The sequence below is a fragment of the Lutjanus erythropterus genome, chromosome 5, assembly GCF_056507025.1.
Source record: "Lutjanus erythropterus isolate fLutEry1 chromosome 5, fLutEry1.hap2, whole genome shotgun sequence".
In the NCBI taxonomy this organism is placed as follows: Eukaryota; Metazoa; Chordata; class Actinopteri; order Lutjaniformes; family Lutjanidae; genus Lutjanus; species Lutjanus erythropterus.
This window is the reverse complement of record NC_139321.1, coordinates 427,501-446,654: the sequence shown is the minus strand read 5'-3', so window position 1 is coordinate 446,654 and position 19,154 is coordinate 427,501. Positions and strand designations below refer to the sequence as shown.

Genomic DNA, 19,154 nt, shown 5'->3' with positions numbered 1-19,154 from the left:
AATCAATTAATAATTTATGGGTTAATTGAATAATTGATTAACAATGAAAATAATTGATAGTTGTAGCTAGCTTAGCACAAAGACTGGAAACGGGGCAAACAGTCGTTCAGCAAACAGAAAACAATGGTCACTTGCAGCCGTCACCATCGTCAGCTGTAGGTTTGTTATGAGTGTTTGTGAGGACACCGCCCCGACATCTCATCACGCTGTGGGGACCGCTGAGGTAAACGGGGCCCTAATCACATTACCTGTAATCAGGGGTGTGATTGGTGGGTACAGATCACCTGACCTCCTTCCCTGTGTGTGTGTCAGTGTGTGAACCTGGACAAACTGGAGCCGGTGTCCAGTGAGGAGCGTCTGGTGAACCAGTCCATGGTGCTGCTGGAGGACAGGAAGTTCTGGGCGGGGATCGTGTTCCCGGACCTCAAACCAAATGCCACCGAGCTGCCCCCCCAACTCAACTACAAGATCCGCATGGACATCGACAACGTGGAGCGGACCAATAAGATCAAAGACGCGTGAGGACACACACACACACACACACACACACACACACACACACACACACACACACACAGATGAAAGGGTTCCTGTTCCTGATTGGTGAGAAGACCTCAGTGACCCTGAAATTAAACCAATCAAAACACAGACACTCAGCATGTCGGTTCACAGTGACTGTGGGAACATTTGACCACAGGTATTCACAATGTGGGTGAAGGAACAGTTCAACATTTAGCTTAGCTTAGCATAAAGACTGGAACCAATTAGCAAATGTCAGCTTAGTTTAGCTCACATACTGGAAACAGGTTAGCTTAGTTTAGCAAAGACTGGAAACAGTTCAACATTTAGCTTAGCTTAGCATAAAGATTGGAAACGGACACACAGTTAGTTTAGCTTAGCAAAGGCAACAGGGGCAAACAATTAGCTTATCACAAAGACTGAAAACAGGTTCAAACTTTTAGCTTAGCTTAGTTTACAGGAAAGGCTATGAAGGTGCTCTATCAGGAGAAACTTGCTGTCATAGTTTTATTCCCAAACGTTTTACTGATGTTCCTTTAATGTTTGCTTCAGCTGTTGAAGTGTAGCTGAACCGCTGAACTTTAACCTTTAACATGTCGGGACTTTAACGTCCATCTGCTGTCCCTCCTCCTCCTCTTCAGGTACTGGGACCCGGGTCCTCGCGCTGACCCATTTGAGGACATGCGGTACATCTGGGGTGGGTTCTCGTACTTGCAGGACGTCATCGAGCACGGTATCATCAGAGCGATGACGGGCACCAAGGAGAAGACTGGCGTCTACATCCAGCAGATGCCGTACCCCTGCTACGTGGACGACATGTACGGATATTAACCCCCTCTCACCTGCTTTTTACTGTTCTGAATTATCTCACCACATCAGACACCTGTTCTGACCTCATCTGTTCTGACCTCACCTGTCCTGACCTCATCTGTTCTGACCTCATCTGTTCTGACCTCACCTGTCCTGACCCTTCTGTTCCACTGACAGCTTCCTGCGTGTGATGAGCCGCTCAATGCCGCTCTTCATGACTCTGGCGTGGATGTACTCGGTGGCGATCATCTTGAAGAGCGTGGTGTACGAGAAGGAAGCGCGGCTGAAGGAGACCATGAGGATTATGGGATTGAATAACGGCATCCTGTGGTTCAGCTGGTTCATCAGCAGCCTGATTCCACTGCTGATCAGTGCCGGACTGCTGGTACTGCTGCTCAAGGTGGGCGCAAGTAACACACCTGACAAACACCTGCGTACATACAACACAACAAATACAAGGTCACTAATAACGAATAATAAATACATCAGTATGAATAATACGCCACGCAGCCGAGCCATAGCCGGTCAACTCCAGCTTAGCTAGCTTAGCTTACAGTTAGCTAGTTGGTCACCTCGGCCTTGCATTTGGTCCTTGGCTAGTAGAAAGCAGTCATTTGTGTTTATACAGAAGTAAATATCATGGATCACGTTAGCTGGTGAAGTCATTTAGCAAGATAGCGAAGTAACAAATCCACTCAGATGGTGTTTTGCTAACTATTATGTTAGCAAGAAAGTTAGCAAGAAGCATCCAGATCAGCCCCGTAGGTTTGGATGAGTCAGCTGACATGAGTCACTCAAGACAGGATTTTGCTACATTAGCTAGCAATTCATTTGCATTAACTAGCAACCTAAGCTAAGCTAGCGTTAGCCAGCTCAAGCCACATTATCACAATATATTTGACATGCTTTGCCGTAACATCTGCTGTGACTCTGGACTCAATTTCTAAGCTAACGTTAGCGAGTGCTGCGCTCTGTTGGTGTTGCAGGGGAGCTGAAGAGAGGCAGGAAATGTCACATCCTGAATTTTCAAAAGAAAACGTTCTGAGTTGTTCATACAGAAATCAGTCCACAGGCTGTTAGAGAAGTTTCATTCAATCTTTTCACATATTGTCAACACAAATTAATACGTTTTCAACAGCTGCAGATTTGTACATATTTCTCCTATAAATTATTTAAAATAATCATAAAAGATTTAGTGTGTGAGACCTGCAAAAATAAACATATTTATTTATATTATTTAATGTTAATTTAATTTTTGGTTTAAATTTATTAAAGACAAACATGAGATAAAAAGACAATTTAACTTCTTTGACATATTATATATTATATTTATATAATAAATAAAACAGATAAACACATAAACATCATCAACTCATGATCACCTAAAGATTTTAAATGTCATCTGTCGTTAACGTGTCTTTGTCCTCGTCTTTCTCTTTGTGTCCACCGTAGGAAGGAAACCTGCTGCCCTACAGTGACCCCGGCGTGGTCTTCCTCTTCCTGGGCTCCTTCGCCGTGGTGACCATCATGCAGTGTTTCCTGCTCAGCACGGCGTTCGCCCGGGCCAACCTGGCGGCGGCCTGTGGAGGAATCATCTACTTCACGCTCTACCTGCCCTACGTGCTCTGCGTCGCCTGGCAGGATTACATTGGCTTCGGAGCCAAAGTCTTTGCTGTGAGAACGCCACGCTGTGATCTGTCTGTCTGTAATGCTGTCCTGTGATTGGTCAGAGTGAGTCACATGTCCCCTTCCCCCTTGCAGAGCCTCCTGTCTCCCGTGGCGTTCGGGTTCGGTTGCGAGTACTTTGCTCTGTTCGAGGAGCAGGGCGTCGGCATCCAGTGGAAGAACCTGGTGTCCAGTCCTCTGGAGGAGGACGACTTCAGCCTCCGCTCTGCCATCGCCATGATGTACGTCGACTCCGTCCTGTACGGCGTCCTCACCTGGTACATCGAGGCCGTCTTCCCAGGTGAGACACAACACTGTTTAGTCTATTACAAGATTTAACATGACAAGAGCAGCAACCATTAGTCAATTAATTGATTATTTTTCAACATTTTCTGACATTTGATCGATCAAACAACTAATTGATTAATGGAAAAAATAATTAAAAATAATCGTTGCAGGAAAGATTTGAAAAATAGGTTGAGTGTAAAGTTACCTGGCAAACAAGATGTTTTAACATGTTAGCTAACATTAGCTAGCAAATAAAGTAATGTTTTGTTAAAGTATACAGTAGTAGAAGCCAAAAGTTCATAATTTTCTTCCCTCTGTTGTATTTATTAGCTTGGTCCTGAAAGTACTCAGCTTTATTTCATATTGATGTATTTATTTTGATGAATTTTAATTTAAATCAGTAAAGTAGGATTTACTGAGATTAGATTTTCATTGTGCAACAGAACTCTGCTTAGTGTCAAATCTTGATTTATTCATTTTAAATCTATTTTTTAAACTCTGATTAGAACGAATTTTGGATGAAAGTAATCTTTGTTATGGCATCAACATCCTGTCATATTTCAAAACAGAAAATAAGCTTTGAAAGGTTGAAACTCAGTTTTCAGACAAATGTTTACAAGGTTTTAAACTTGGACAACAAAATATCGCACCAGGAGATCAAATGTGTCACGAAATTCATCCCAGAACACAGTTAAGTATTTTCTAAATGCTGTTATCTCCAATCATGAGTTGATTACGTCGTTATCTTCAGATAACGAAGCTGGTTTTCTCTTGAGAACATGATCATTTATCAGGTGGACTCTGAACTCACCTGTAAGAGAACAGCTGATCTGATCTGATCTTCTTTGTAACAGAAAGACACAAGTCAGCTTCTGTGTGTGTTAAAGTCTGATGTGTCGATCAATAATGGATACTCATTGATCTGACATGTTCAGACAAAACCAGCTGTCAGCATGCTCATGTTGTGGTGTCAGAGTTAATAACTTTGCTGTTTGATTATTGATAACCTTCAGCTCAGTCCTGATCAGTCCAGAGGAAGAATCACCTGTCTGCACCTTCACAGTTAAACATTACAGGAAGTCGACTGCTCCACCCTGTGGTCAAATTGTGTATGACAGTCAGTGAGGGAGTGTGTGTGTGTGTGTGCGTGCGTGCGTGCGTGCGTGCGTGTGTGTAATGAATGACTGCTGTCTTTATTCACCAGCATGTCACCTTTCACCTTCAATCAGCTGCTGCAGGTTTCAGACACAGCGTCTATACATGCAGTTTATCTGTTCATGTTTCTATATGTGCTTTCACTCATCTGATAAACATTATAAATAATAAGATTAGTAATTAAAATGATCTCATTTTCTCCAGAAAACAGCCTTTTTGTTTTCTGAATATCAGATAAATGAACTCATTATAATGAGAAAATTAACTCATGATCTCAATTTATCGACATTAAAAATACATTTACATGTGCAGCTGCTGTCTGTGTCTGTACAGTCTGTACTGCTCAACAATTTAAAGTCTTCATCAAATCTACGATGATGACGATGATGATGATGATGACTCTTCTTCTCTGACTTTAACATGTTAACAAGATGTCTTCCTGCTTTCCGTCACAACAGCAACATTTTCCAGCTTTATGAGTTTATTAAGTTCAGACTTTGGTGATAATTATTCTGCAAATGAGAAAAGCATTTTTTCACAGAAGAAGAAGATGTGAAAATGTGTTGACGTGTATTAAATCTATAGATGGCGAGTCGTGTTGACGTGTATTAAATCTATAGATGGCGAGTCGTGTTGACGTGTATTAAATCTATAGATGGCGAGTCGTGTTGACGTGGCATCTCCCTGTGTCTCTCAGGTCAGTACGGGATCCCGCGGCCCTGGTACTTCCCCTTCACCAAGTCCTACTGGTTTGGAGAGAAAGACGGGAAGTCCAATAAAGTCCCTCTGAGTCGGAGAGGAAACTCCGGAGGTGAGACTGCAGTAACACACAGAGACCACAGGGGGGAGACACAGAGCTGTGTATCCATCTGATCACTGTGATGAAGAAGACTTTTCCTCCTCAGTGCTTCAACAGTACAACACACAGGTGTTCTTTAGAGAAAATTAATAATCAGAATAAAACCAAATATATATTAATCAAAGTTCAGATGACAAAGGACCATTTCAGTCAATAATCAATCAGATATATGTTGTTGAAAACCGGAGGTATGGTGTCCATATCTTCATCAACTGTCCTTTTGTAACATGATGTAGACTAAAGATAAGATCTTCTTTTTATGGCACTGAATTCAATAATATTGTACACAATGTTGTAATTATTTTATCTGTCAGAAATTTTGACTCTTGATGATCCAGGAGCAAAGAAACAGGCTTCATGTTTCCCTCTCTTACAAAATATCAACTCATTACACTTGAATTTTGGGAATGTAGGTCCACTCTGACAAAGATTTGCAAACAGGACAGGATTGATGGCGGAGGCTTTTAATGTGAAAGAGCCTTCCTGTGTGTGTCTGCAGCTGTGTGTATGGAGGAGGAGCCTGCTCACCTGGAGCCCGGCGTCTACATCGAGAACCTGGTGAAGGTTTACAGACACGGGAAGAAGCTGGCGGTGGACGGACTGACGCTCGGGTTCTACGAGGGACAGATCACCTCGTTCCTGGGACACAATGGAGCCGGAAAAACCACCACCATGTGAGTCCAGAACCAAAGAAACCAGTACAGACCAGACTACATCAGACCAGAGAAACCAGTACAGACCAGACTACATCAGACCAGAGAAACCAGTACAGACAAGACTACATCAGACCAGAGAAACCAGTACAGATACTGAGATCCAGTTAATGCATCCAGTTTCTTCGTCTATGTCAAGTTTTTAGGAATTTAAATGTGTAAAATAATTAAACTTTTTATTTTTCTGCTTTATCAGTTTACACAATGTGACCAGAGACGTTTTGTACAAAAGTACAGAAAAAAAAAATTAAATTCTCTGCTCAAACAGCCTGAACAGTCAGAACCAATGAATGAGCTCACCAGCCTTTCTCTAATTTGTAGAAATAATTAGTTTATAAATTTTTAAATATTAAGAAATGATTCGGCTCTCAGGTGACATATTTAGACCTCTGAGTTCTCCTCTCGTCCCCCTTGCAGGTCCATCCTGACTGGTCTGTTCCCGCCCACCTCGGGCACGGCCTACATCCTGGGCAAAGACATCAGGACGGAGCTGAGCACCATCAGACAGAGTCTGGGAGTCTGTCCTCAACACAATGTCCTCTTCAGCATGTGAGTCGTCCTCCTAAAATATCAGTGCAGAAAATATTCACATTTAAGAAGCTGAAGAAGCTTTAATATTTATAATAGTGTCATTACATGCAGATATACTGTACGTCATATATCACAGCAATGTTGTGGCGCCTCCTGCAGGCTAACGGTGGAGGAGCACATCTGGTTCTACGGGCGTCTCAAAGGTCTGTCGGAGCAGCAGGTGAAAGGTGAGATCGAGCAGATCCTCCAGGACACCGGACTGCCTCACAAACGCAGGTCCAGGACCAGCGCTCTGTCCGGGGGCATGCAGAGGAAACTGTCTGTGGCTCTGGCCTTCGTCGGGGGGTCAAAGGTCGTGATCCTGGACGAGCCCACGGCTGGCGTCGACCCATATGCCCGCAGAGGGATCTGGGACCTGCTGCTGAAGTACAGACAGGGTGAGGCCTCCTGATTGGTTGGTTCATCAGTGGTCTTTAGAAGGTTTCTGCAGGTTTCAACAAGTTAAATTTGAGTCTTTTTAAGGCCTGTAGATTGATTTCACTCCTGTTTCACGTCCATACTGACAGTTAAGTACATGAACAGTTTGTATCTGTGCTAATTCCTTCTGTGTTGTTGTTTGAGTGATCAATACTGTTAATTTCACGAAAACACATTTAAAAGTGAGACTGAAGTTAAATCCAACTTTAAAAAGTAAGGCTAACTTCATATTAAGACCTGTATTTAAGAGATTTTAATGTCTAAAATTCAAATTATTGGATTTTAAACTTTTTAAGACCTACAGAAACCCTGTGTGGAGTTTTTTATAAAGTTGGAAACTGTTATTAACGTCGACAAAGTTTAACGTCCTGTCCGTCTCCGCTCAGGTCGGACCATCATCCTGTCCACTCACCACATGGACGAGGCGGACATCCTGGGCGACCGGATCGCCATCATCTCTCACGGGAAGCTGTGCTGCGTCGGCTCGTCTCTGTACCTGAAGAACCAGCTGGGGACGGGATACTACCTGACCCTCGTCAAGAAAGACCCCGCGCCGTCTCTCAGCTCCTGCAGGAACTCGTCCAGCACCGTGTCCTTCACTAAGAAGGTCTGAGACTTCACACCGCACATACTGGTCCATCAGATACTGGTTCAGTTAGTTAGCCAGGCTCGCTGCTTCAGGAGTTTAAGACCTCTTCATGGATCAGGTCACCAACAAACTGCACAAAAAACCTGTCAGCTGATCAAAGACCCTCAGAGCTGCAGATAAGAACAACATACAGAACACAGACGGCGTTCTTCTTCTTCATGTGTCAGAGTTATTAAGCAGCTCTAATGCTGCGTGCTGTTTGATCGCTGCAGGTACATGAAGGTACAGAAATGACAGCATCATCTGCGTACGTTCTGCGTATTTATATAAAGTCTAAACAGCAGGGGTCCAAGAACTGATCCCCGAGGGACACTGATATTTGGTGTAGTATTTTAATGCAGTATCAGTACTTATACTCTGTTAATTTCAGGAGGAGGGGTGTGCGTGTATTTTGTGGTGTATTGTGTGGTATTTTGATGCAGTATTGTGTGCGGTTTCAGTACTTATACCCAGTGTACTGTGTGTACTTCAGGAGGAGGAGGAGTGCGCGTCGGTCAGCAGCAGTGACGCAGGACTCGGCAGCGAACATGAAAGTGAGGCTGCGACCATCGGTGAGCTCTCTGTTCCTGTGGAGCGTTTGATTCATTCACCTTCAGGTGGCTCTGATCAGGTGTGTCTCTTGTCTCTGTCCTCAGAGAACGGCCCCGCGGCGTCCATCTGTAATGTCCCCTTCGTCCCGCCCGATGTGTCCCTGATCTCGGGGCTCATCCTGTGTCACGTACCCGCCGCCCGCCTGGTGGAGGACCTGGGACACGAGCTGACCTACATCCTGCCGTACAGCGCCGCGAAGGACGGCGCCTTCGTGGAGCTCTTCAAAGACCTGGACCTGAAGCTGCCTGACCTCGGCATCTCCAGCTACGGAGTATCGGACACCACGTTGGAGGAGGTGATGACGAGCTGACGGTTAAACCTGTGACAAAGACGTTCGTCTGAGGCAGCAAAGATTATCAATATAAATATCTCAGAGACTCCTAATGATGATTTTTAAAAAACAAAATTAATATTTGAATCTGTCAGATTTTGTTCAGAGAGAAGCACAATTGTTTGTTTGTATCTCAGATGTTTCCTGTATTTTAATATGAATATTACTTTATTAATCCTGAAGGAAATTCTCATGTCAGAGGTTTCAGTACAAAATATAGAGTGAAATATAAAACATAAAACATAAAGCAGAAGGCAAAACTGCAAAATAGACTACAATATCAGTAGATGTAAAAAAAAATAAGCCTGATTCTAAATGTAATATTGTACATGATGAATAATAATGAAAACGCAGTGTTGCACATGATGCTGAAAAAGTAATTCTGTACAGAATATTGGTGTTATGGAGTAAAATATTATATTTTATATCTCAGATTATTAAAACACAATTAGATATTTTTAAATAATATTTTTGATTGTTTTTAATACAAACAAGGCAACCACACAAACTAAACATCTGATTTATATAATTATATATGTAAAATATTATTATAATTATAACATGAAAGGATTGTTTCTTGGCAGATTTTCCTGAAAGTAGCTGAAGATAACGGAGTCGACACTGAAGTGCCCTCAGGTGAGCTCTGACCTCTGACCTCTGTGATGTCCTTCCAAAATAAGAGTCAGAAATCTTCACTGCATCCTGAGCGACGCGTGTTAAACATACTCTGGTGTGTGTGTGTGTGTGTGTGTGTGTGTGTGTGTGTGTGTGTGTGTGTGTGTGTGTGTGTGTGTGTGTTCAGATGGTACACTTCCTGTCAGGAGGAGGAGGAGGACTCATGCCTTTGGTGGCGGAGACACTCAGAGCTGTCTGAGACCTTTAACGGAGGACGACAACAACGACTGTAACGAGTCTGATGGAGACGCTGCCGGTACGAGACGCTCTCTCACTCTTCGATAAATCCACTGGGGCTTCATTGGCCTGTTTAATGTGACACACCATTGGAGAGCCGAGATTCTTGTGTTTCATTTGGTGTCAAACATGTTCAGATCCAGTCACAACAGCAGGTACAGTTACAACACTGAGGCAACTCACCATCAGCTCCAGTCAGCAACACATCAAGACAAAGGTCTGCAAAGGTCCAGTCGGTTCAATCCAGTAACATTTTCAGACCAGAACACACGACTACACCAGTAAATACTCACAAACAGCTCCACTTAGATCACCTCTATAGACGCCTCGCTGCTCAGATGTTGTTGTTTTGACAACTTTAGATGCACAAAGTTTCAACAATGGAAAAAGCTCTATAATGTGTTTCACTCACTCTGAAAACTCCTGATAAAACACGGAAATCTTCATTTTCTGTGTTTTTTTTTAATACAGTTGAACTTGGGATGAGGTTTGGTTAATCACTCAAAACAGTGTTCAGTGTTTCCTTTCAAAAGAGACTAAAAGCATGTATGTTCTGCAAATGGTTCAACTGAGTTGAGCAGAAGAGCAGATTTATGTATTTGTATACATGTTTCATAAAAATCAGACAGAGTGACACCTCCCCATCATTTATCTATGACCTAAACTCCTGCAGTTACATTATTAAAGACCAGGACAATGTTAGCATGCTGATGATAGCATCAACACAGCTACTCCATCATGTGACCTGTGTTGATCATGTGACCCCCTTCTGTCCTATCAGAGTGCAGGGAGACAGACTGGCTCAAGTGTTCTGGTGGTAAAGGATCGTATCAGGTGACCGGCTGGAGTCTGAAGAGGCAGCAGTTTGTGGCTCTGATGTGGAAACGATTTCTGTACGCGCGACGCTCCAGGAAGGGATTCTTCGCTCAGGTATGTCTCACCTGCACACACACCTTCACACACCTCTGCTCACACACCTGCTCACACCTGCTCACACAGCTGCACACACCTGCTCACACACCTGCACACACATCTGCACACACACCTTCACACACACCTGCTCATACACCTGCACACACACCTGCACACACACCTTCACACACACCTGCTCACACACCTGCACACACCTGCTCACACCACTGCACACACCTGCACACACACCTGCTCACACAGCTGCACACACCTGCACACACACCTGCACACACAGCTGCACACACATCTGTTCAAACCTGCACAGCTGGTCAAGTTCAGATTAACAATATTTATTTGAGATATAGATGTTGTCTTTTAATTTATATCAGTTTCCCGTCTCTGTCTGCTTTGTTCTCTTCACTGTTTTGTGTTTGTGTCTTTCTTGTCCTTCAGATCGTCCTCCCTGCTGTCTTCGTCTGTATCGCTCTTGTCTTCAGTCTCATCGTCCCCCCGTTTGGAAAATATCCCAGTCTGGAGCTGCAGCCCTGGATGTACGAAGACCAGGTCACCTTTATCAGGTACTCACCTGTCCTACACTGTGTCCCACTGTTCTTCACTGTCCCCAGCTGTCTCCAACTATGTCCAAAAAATGAATAATTATAAACTATTGTAACAGATATAATTATTACAGTGTTAATGTCTCAATGTTTCTGTTTTTAATGACTAAATGTGTGTGTGTGTGTGTATGTGTGTGTGTGTGTGTGTGTGTGTGTGTCAGTGACGACGCCCCTACAGACACCAACATGCAGCAGTTATTAGATGCTCTGCTGGACACTCCGGGCTTCGGGACTCGCTGCATGGAAGGACATCCCATCCCGTAAGACAACATGACGCCTTTAATCCATCATTTAAAAGATTTAGTCACTGTTTTAAGGACATCAGCACACAGGATTGTGGGTAGTGGAGTTTAAATCAAATGTGACTTTTTATTTATTGAAGATATTTTGTTGTAACTCCTTTCAGATTTTGGAGCCTTGATGAGACGTTTTTAAAATGAATAAAAGTTCAGACTCTTCAGTTTCTGTCAGATGTTTGATGTTTCGACCTGACAGATAAACTCTCGTCATGTTATCACTGATCGTCTCTCAGAGAGGCTCCGTGTACGATGGGCGACGAGGACTGGGACACCCCCGACGTCCCCGAGAGCGTCCAGCAGCTCTTCACCTCCGGCAACTGGACGATGGAGGATCCGTCTCCGGCCTGTTTCTGCAGCTGCGACGGGAACAAGAAGATGTTACCGGACTGTCCTGCTGGAGCCGGAGGACTGCCTCCACCTGAGGTCAGACTCACACACACACTCCTCACACACACCTCACACACACCCCGCACACACCCCGCACACACCTCACACACTCCTCACACACACCTCACACACACACCTCACACACTCCTCACACACACCTCACACTCCTCACACACACCCCGCACACACCTCACACACACACCTCACACACACCTCACACACACCCCGCACACACCCCGCACACACCCCGCACACACCTCACACACTCCTCACACACACCTCACACACACACCTCACACACTCCTCACACACACCTCACACTCCTCACACACACCCCGCACACACCTCACACACACACCTCACACACACACCTCACACACACACTCCTCACACACACTCCTCACACACTCCTCACACACACCTCACACTCCTCACACACACACCTCACACTCCTCACACACACACCTCACACTCCTCACACACACCCCGCACACACCTCACACACACCCCGCACTCCTCACACACACCTCACACACTCCTCACACACACCTCACACACACCCCGCACTCCTCACACACACCTCACACACTCCTCACACACTCCTCACACACTCCTCACACACACACACACACTCCTCACACACACACACCTCACACTCCTCACACACACCTCAGACACACTCCTCACACACACACCCCGCACACACCTCACACACACCTCACACACACACTCCTCACACACACCCCGCACACACCTCACACACACCCCGCACTCCTCACACACTCCTCACACACACCCCGCACACACCTCACACACACCTCACACTCCTCACACACTCCTCACACACACACTCCTCACACACACCCCGCACACACCTCACACACTCCTCACACACTCCTCACACACACCTCACACACACCCCGCACTCCTCACACACTCCTCACACACACCCCGCACACACCTCACACACACCCCGCACTCCTCACACACTCCTCACACACACACCGCACACACCTCACACACTCCTCACACACTCCTCACACACACCTCACACACACCCCGCACTCCTCACACACTCCTCACACACTCCTCACACACACCCCGCACACACCTCACACACACCTCACACACACCTCACACTCCTCACACACTCCTCACACACACCCCGCACACACCTCACACACTCCTCACACACACCCCGCACTCCTCACACACTCCTCACACACACCTCACACACTCCTCACACACACCTCACACACTCCTCACACACTCCTCACACACACCTCACACACTCCTCACACACACCTCACACACTCCTCACACACTCCTCACACACTCCTCACACACACCCCGCACACACCTCACACACTCCTCACACACACCCCGCACACACCTCACACACACCTCACACACACCTCACACTCCTCACACACTCCTCACACACACCCCGCACACACCTCACACACTCCTCACACACACCCCGCACACACCTCACACACACCTCACACTCCTCACACACTCCTCACACACACCTCACACACACCTCACACACACCTCACACTCCTCACACACACCTCACACACACCTCACACTCCTCACACACTCCTCACACACTCCTCACACACACCTTTTACTCTTCACACACACTTTTCTCACACACCTGGACACAGATGGATGTTTGTCCAGTTGTTCGTTATTTCACATTTTCTTATAAATTCTTTGTAAGTAATGACAAACTTTTTCATTTTTTCTTGATTGTCTGATTGAAATTTAAGGTTGAAACATTTTCATTTCTTCAAATCTTGATTTTGGTTCAGTTTTTTGTTCCACTGCAGCCTGTGAAGTTATTTATATGCTGTTTATTTGTTTTGCAGTACAGTGATATTGTTTTTAAAGTAATGACTCTGTCATGGTTGTTGTTGTTGTTGTTGTTGTTGTTGTTGTTGTTCAGATGAAGCTGAGCGCCACCGACACTCTGCAGAACCTGACAGGACGAAACATCTCTGACTACCTGGTGAAAACCTACGCTGAGATCATCGGCAAGAGGTGACCAGACTACACAGTACAAATACACACAAATCTACTGCAGAAGTACTGCAAATACACAGAAACATATTACAGGTTCACAGTAATACTGCAGTACTGCAGGTACATTTTGTCTCTAACAGTTTGTGTCTGTTTCAGTCTGAAGAACAAAGTCTGGGTGAATGAATTCAGGTCAGTTTGTTTCATTCTTCTTTTCTGCTTTCAATTTGAAAATCATAAACTCAGGCAGTCATCGTTTCCTGTTTGTCACTGTTTGGATCTCATGTTTTTTTTTTTTCTCTCTGCAGGTACGGAGGCTTCTCATTGGGCGCCAGGAGCACTCAGGTCCTCCCACCGGCCAATGAGATCGACGACGCCATCAAACGAGTCCGAAAGATCTTTGAGTTACAGAAGGTCGGTGTGATGAGGCGCCTGACGAACCAAATGTTTATTAAAAATATGACATCACAGATCTGAGTCACAACCAATCAAACGATGAGTCTGATGATGAACTGATGAGTCAATAACTGAAAGTAAAAAACCGAGACGTGTGAAAGTGAATCTGCGTGTTTGTTTCAGGGCGCTGCTGCTGATCGATTCCTCGACAGTTTGTCAGGTTTCATCAACGGTTTGGACACAAAGAACAACGTCAAGGTGAGACGCAGACCAGAGTCCAGCAGAGGCCGTCCTCTGTCCTCAGAGTCTCCATTCAGAGAAAGAAAATGTCCTTTAACAGGACAGAAAATGTATGTCCGTGCAGTCCACCTGTTTGGACCTATTTTTCAACCAGTGATCAATCTACCATTAATTTTTCCACTAACTGATCAGTTGTTTGGTCCATAAAATGTCAGACAATGTTGAAAATGTTTAAAAGTCACATGTCACAGCTGATTTGTTCTTCTCAATGGCTGCGTCACAACTTCCTTTTGCCTTTAAGAATAAAAGTTTTTACAGAGGGAACTTCTCCATGTTCACGTCTCATCAATGAATGAAATATGAAATAGATTCAAGTTTTGAGCTCTTCAGAGAAAAGTCGAGTTTCTGTGACTTCTCTTGTCACCTGAAACTGTGCAGGTGTGCTACTGAGCATGCTCAGTGAGAGCTCAGGTGTTCACTAAATATGCTATTAGTATTATTTCTATTATTATTAAAGTCAAGAATTAACTTAGATACTTTATCATCTGATCCAGTCATTAAAAACTCATTAGTTATTTTTCCTCTGATTAATTTCTGAATAAATTATTGAATAATAATTAGTTATCGGTTCCTGATTGGTTGCAGATCTGGTTCAATAACAAAGGCTGGCACAGTATTGGAGCGTTCATCAATGTGATGAATAACGGCATCCTGAGAGCGAACCTGCCCAAAGGAGCCGACGCCGCCAAGTACGGAATCAGAGCCTTTAACCACCCGCTGAACCTGACCAAGGAGCAGCTGTCCCAGGTCGCCCTGTGAGTACAACACACACACCTGACACACACCTGACAGGTCACACACACACACCTGACAGGTCACACACACACACACCTGACACACACCTGACAGGTCACACACACACACCTGACACACACCTGACGGGTCACAGATACACACACACACACACACACACACACCTGACAGGTCACACACACACACCTGACACACACCTGACCAGTGTGTTTCATTGAACACACTCGTGTGTTTGGTGAAGGGACAGTGAAGGACATTTCTCCTGACTGTTTGTCATTTTTCATCTTTCTTCTAACATCTTTTTTGTCTTTCATTTTTTTGCATCGTTTCTTTTATTTTGTTTTTGTCTGGTTCTTCTTGTTTTGAGTGTTTGTGTCTGACTCCTCCTCTTCCTGTCTGTCTCCAGGGTAACAACCTCCGTGGACGTCCTGGTGTCCATCTGCGTGATCTTCGCCATGTCCTTCGTCCCAGCGAGCTTCGTGGTCTTCCTCATCCAGGAGAGAGTCAGTAAAGCCAAACACATGCAGTTCATCAGTGGAGTTCAGCCGCTGCTCTACTGGGTGGCCAACTTCATCTGGGACATGGTGAGACACGAAATAAACGCACCCTCATACTCTCTGTGTGTGTCACAGGTAACAGGTGTGTGTATAATTACTGTTCTCTGTCTCTGCAGTGTAACTACATCGTCCCGGCAACACTGGTCATCCTCATCTTCATCTGTTTCCAACAAAAAGCCTATGTCTCCTCCACCAACCTGCCGGTGCTCGCCCTGCTGCTGCTGCTCTACGGGTCAGACACACAATCTATACATCAATACACAATCTATACGTCAATACACAATCTATACATCAATACACAATCTATACATCAATACACAATCTATACATCAATACACAATCTATACGTCATAATACACAATCTATACATCAATACACAATCTATACATCAGTACACAATCTATACATCAATACACAATCTATACATCAATACACAATCTATACATCAATACACAATCTATACGTCAATACACAATCTATACATCAGTACACAATCTATACGTCATAATACACAATCTATACATCAATACACAATCTATACGTCATAATACACAATCTATACATCAATACACAATCTATACATCAATACACAATCTATACATCAGTACACAATCTATACATCATAATACACAATCTATACATCAATACACAATCTATACGTCAATACACAATCTATACATCAGTACACAATCTATACATCATAATACACAATCTATACATCAATACACAATCTATACATCAATACACAATCTATACATCAATACACAATCTATACATCAGTACACAATCTATACGTCATAATACACAATCTATACATCAATACACAATCTATACGTCATAATACACAATCTATACATCAATACACAATCTATACATCAATACACAATCTATACGTCATAATACACAATCTATACATCAATACACAATCTATACATCAATACACATCTATACATCAATACACAATCTATACGTCATAATACACAATCTATACATCAATACACAATCTATACATCAATACACAATCTATACGTCATAATACACAATCTATACATCAATACACAATCTATACATCAGTACACAATCTATACATCAATACACAATCTATACATCAATACACAATCTATACATCAATACACAATCTATACGTCATAATACACAATCTATACATCAATACACAATCTATACATCAGTACACAATCTATACGTCAGTACACAATCTATACGTCATAATACACAATCTATACGTCATAATACACAATCTATATGTCATAATACACAATCTATACGTCATAATACACAATCTATACGTCAATACACAATCTATACATCAATACACAATCTATACGTCATAATACTCACTCTGTACATAGTCCAGTACTAGTCCAGCTGTCTGTGATCTGATTTTTAAAGTTTTCTCTCTCTCTCGTGTTCTGACGTTCTGTGTTCTCGTTGTTCTTGTTCTCAGCTGGTCGATCACTCCTCTCATGTACCCGGCCTCCTTCTTCTTTAAGATCCCCAGCACAGCGTACGTCGTCCTCACCAGCGTCAACATCCTCATCGGCATCAACGGCAGCATCTCCACCTTCGTCATGGAGCTGTTCGGAAACAACGTCAGTCGCCACAGAGACGCACCGACGCCTTAATCTGAACTTAAACTCTAAACTATCACACTTTAATCTAAAGGTTTAAGCTGAACGTGTGGTTTAACTCTCTGCAGGAAATCGGAGGAATCAATGACATCCTGAAGAACGTCCTCCTCATCTTCCCTCACTTCTGTCTCGGTCGAGGACTCATCGACATGGTGAAGAACCAGGCGATGGCCGACGCCCTCGAGAGATTTGGTAAAAAAAGAGAAACACACACACATAAATTTCTGCTCCAAATATTCTGTTTCTATGTGTTATATTTGACTTTTATTTTGAAGAGGTGTGTAGTTTGAAGAGTTGAAGTGAACCAGTCAAACTTCGCTCAGCTCACTGACACACGATGATCTTATATAAAATAATTTCATGTGAAATAAGACTATGAGTTTTAGATTTCACCAACTTCATTTTTCAGTTTGATTTAAAACATTTTCCACTTTTATTTTGAAAATCTGGCGCTTTAATTCCTGTTTCTTCCTCTTTAACTTTATTTTGAAACATTTTGACACAGAGGCTCTTTGATTCTCAGAAAATAGAAACATGAGTCAGCTGACATGCAGCTGGTCCTCTGATTGGCTGCTGTGAGTCAACACAAAGATTCTGATTGGTCTGTTTTCAGTGCAGATGTTTAGTTTCCCATGATGCTGTGCAAACATCCAGCACATTTAGTTTTATTTTGATAAGACCCAGTAACTTCCTGTGTTCCTGGCTGCTGATTGGACACTGAAAGTGTTTCATGGTTTTTGTCTAACAGTTAAACTGTCGTTTAAGGGTTTGGTTGAACCTTAAGTGTTGTGTGGACGTTGTTTAATGGTTGTGTGGACGTTGTCTCAGGTGAGAACAGGTTCCGCTCTCCTCTCGAGTGGGACATGGTGGGGAAGAACCTGTTTGCGATGGCGGTGGAGGGCGTGGTCTTCTTCATCATCACCGTCCTCATTCAGTACAGATTCTGTATCAAACCCAGGTATGTTTACACACACACACACACACACACACACACACACACACACACACACACACACACACACACACACACACACACACACAGAGGGAACTCTCTCTCTCTTTTTGTCCACTTGGGAGCAGCAGAGCAAATGGCTTCAAAATAAAAGTCTGATCTGACTGTGTGTGTGTGTGTGTGTGTGTGTGTGTGTGTGTGTGTGTGTGTGTGTGTGTGTGTGTGTGTGTGTGTGTGTGTGTGTGTGTGCAGATCTGTCAGTACTCTCACCAAACTGGGACCTCTTGGTGAAGAGGATGAGGACGTGGCCCGAGAGAGACAGAGGATTGTCCACGGCCTCGGACACGGAGACATCCTGGAGCTGAGACAGCTCACCAAGGTACACACACACACACACACACACACACACACACACACACACACACACACACCTGGACATAGTGATATCATGTTGATGAACTAAATGGAACGTGTCCTGCAGGTGTTTAAAAGGAAGCAGAAGCCGGCTGTGGACAGACTTTGTGTCGGGATCCCACCTGGAGAGGTGAGAGACTCATCACACACTCATCAATAATCAGTAATCACTGATCTAATCAAACATGATTCATAATGATCCTGTGTGTGTGTGTGTGTGTCAGTGTTTCGGGCTGCTCGGGGTGAACGGAGCAGGAAAGACGACGACCTTTAAGATGCTGACGGGCGACACGGTGGTGACGAGCGGGGAGGCGTTCCTCGCCGGGAAGAGGTCAGATAACAGAACATGAGGTGTTCTCTTATTGGTCAGCAGCAAAAATGGAAAAGCGCCAG

General features: G+C 44.0%; 1 protein-coding gene across 2 annotated transcripts in view; it reads left to right on the top strand.

The window, feature by feature from the left end:
• The window catches only part of abca1b (ATP-binding cassette, sub-family A (ABC1), member 1B), a 55,951-nt gene that overhangs the window by 30,743 nt on the left and 6,054 nt on the right, over window positions 1–19,154 (top strand). Inside the window, exons 13-43 of one of the 2 annotated variants that reach the window (XM_084718513.1) lie at window positions 313–518; window positions 1,161–1,337; window positions 1,507–1,729; window positions 2,782–3,003; window positions 3,091–3,295; window positions 5,135–5,248; window positions 5,796–5,970; window positions 6,427–6,558; window positions 6,700–6,977; window positions 7,404–7,624; window positions 8,142–8,199; window positions 8,302–8,552; window positions 9,173–9,224; window positions 9,391–9,519; window positions 10,282–10,430; window positions 10,866–10,990; window positions 11,191–11,289; window positions 11,562–11,751; window positions 13,667–13,761; window positions 13,900–13,932; window positions 14,049–14,154; window positions 14,320–14,394; window positions 15,022–15,191; window positions 15,596–15,773; window positions 15,863–15,978; window positions 17,212–17,356; window positions 17,464–17,587; window positions 18,224–18,353; window positions 18,600–18,726; window positions 18,829–18,891; window positions 18,986–19,092. In XM_084718513.1, the coding sequence (XP_084574639.1) occupies window positions 313–518; window positions 1,161–1,337; window positions 1,507–1,729; window positions 2,782–3,003; window positions 3,091–3,295; window positions 5,135–5,248; window positions 5,796–5,970; window positions 6,427–6,558; window positions 6,700–6,977; window positions 7,404–7,624; window positions 8,142–8,199; window positions 8,302–8,552; window positions 9,173–9,224; window positions 9,391–9,519; window positions 10,282–10,430; window positions 10,866–10,990; window positions 11,191–11,289; window positions 11,562–11,751; window positions 13,667–13,761; window positions 13,900–13,932; window positions 14,049–14,154; window positions 14,320–14,394; window positions 15,022–15,191; window positions 15,596–15,773; window positions 15,863–15,978; window positions 17,212–17,356; window positions 17,464–17,587; window positions 18,224–18,353; window positions 18,600–18,726; window positions 18,829–18,891; window positions 18,986–19,092 (4,475 nt within the window). Of the gene's footprint in view, window positions 1–312; window positions 519–1,160; window positions 1,338–1,506; window positions 1,730–2,781; window positions 3,004–3,090; window positions 3,296–5,134; window positions 5,249–5,795; window positions 5,971–6,426; window positions 6,559–6,699; window positions 6,978–7,403; window positions 7,625–8,141; window positions 8,218–8,301; window positions 8,553–9,172; window positions 9,225–9,390; window positions 9,520–10,281; window positions 10,431–10,865; window positions 10,991–11,190; window positions 11,290–11,561; window positions 11,752–13,666; window positions 13,762–13,899; window positions 13,933–14,048; window positions 14,155–14,319; window positions 14,395–15,021; window positions 15,192–15,595; window positions 15,774–15,862; window positions 15,979–17,211; window positions 17,357–17,463; window positions 17,588–18,223; window positions 18,354–18,599; window positions 18,727–18,828; window positions 18,892–18,985; window positions 19,093–19,154 lie in introns of both variants that reach the window. The other variant, XM_084718512.1, reaches the window with a different exon arrangement.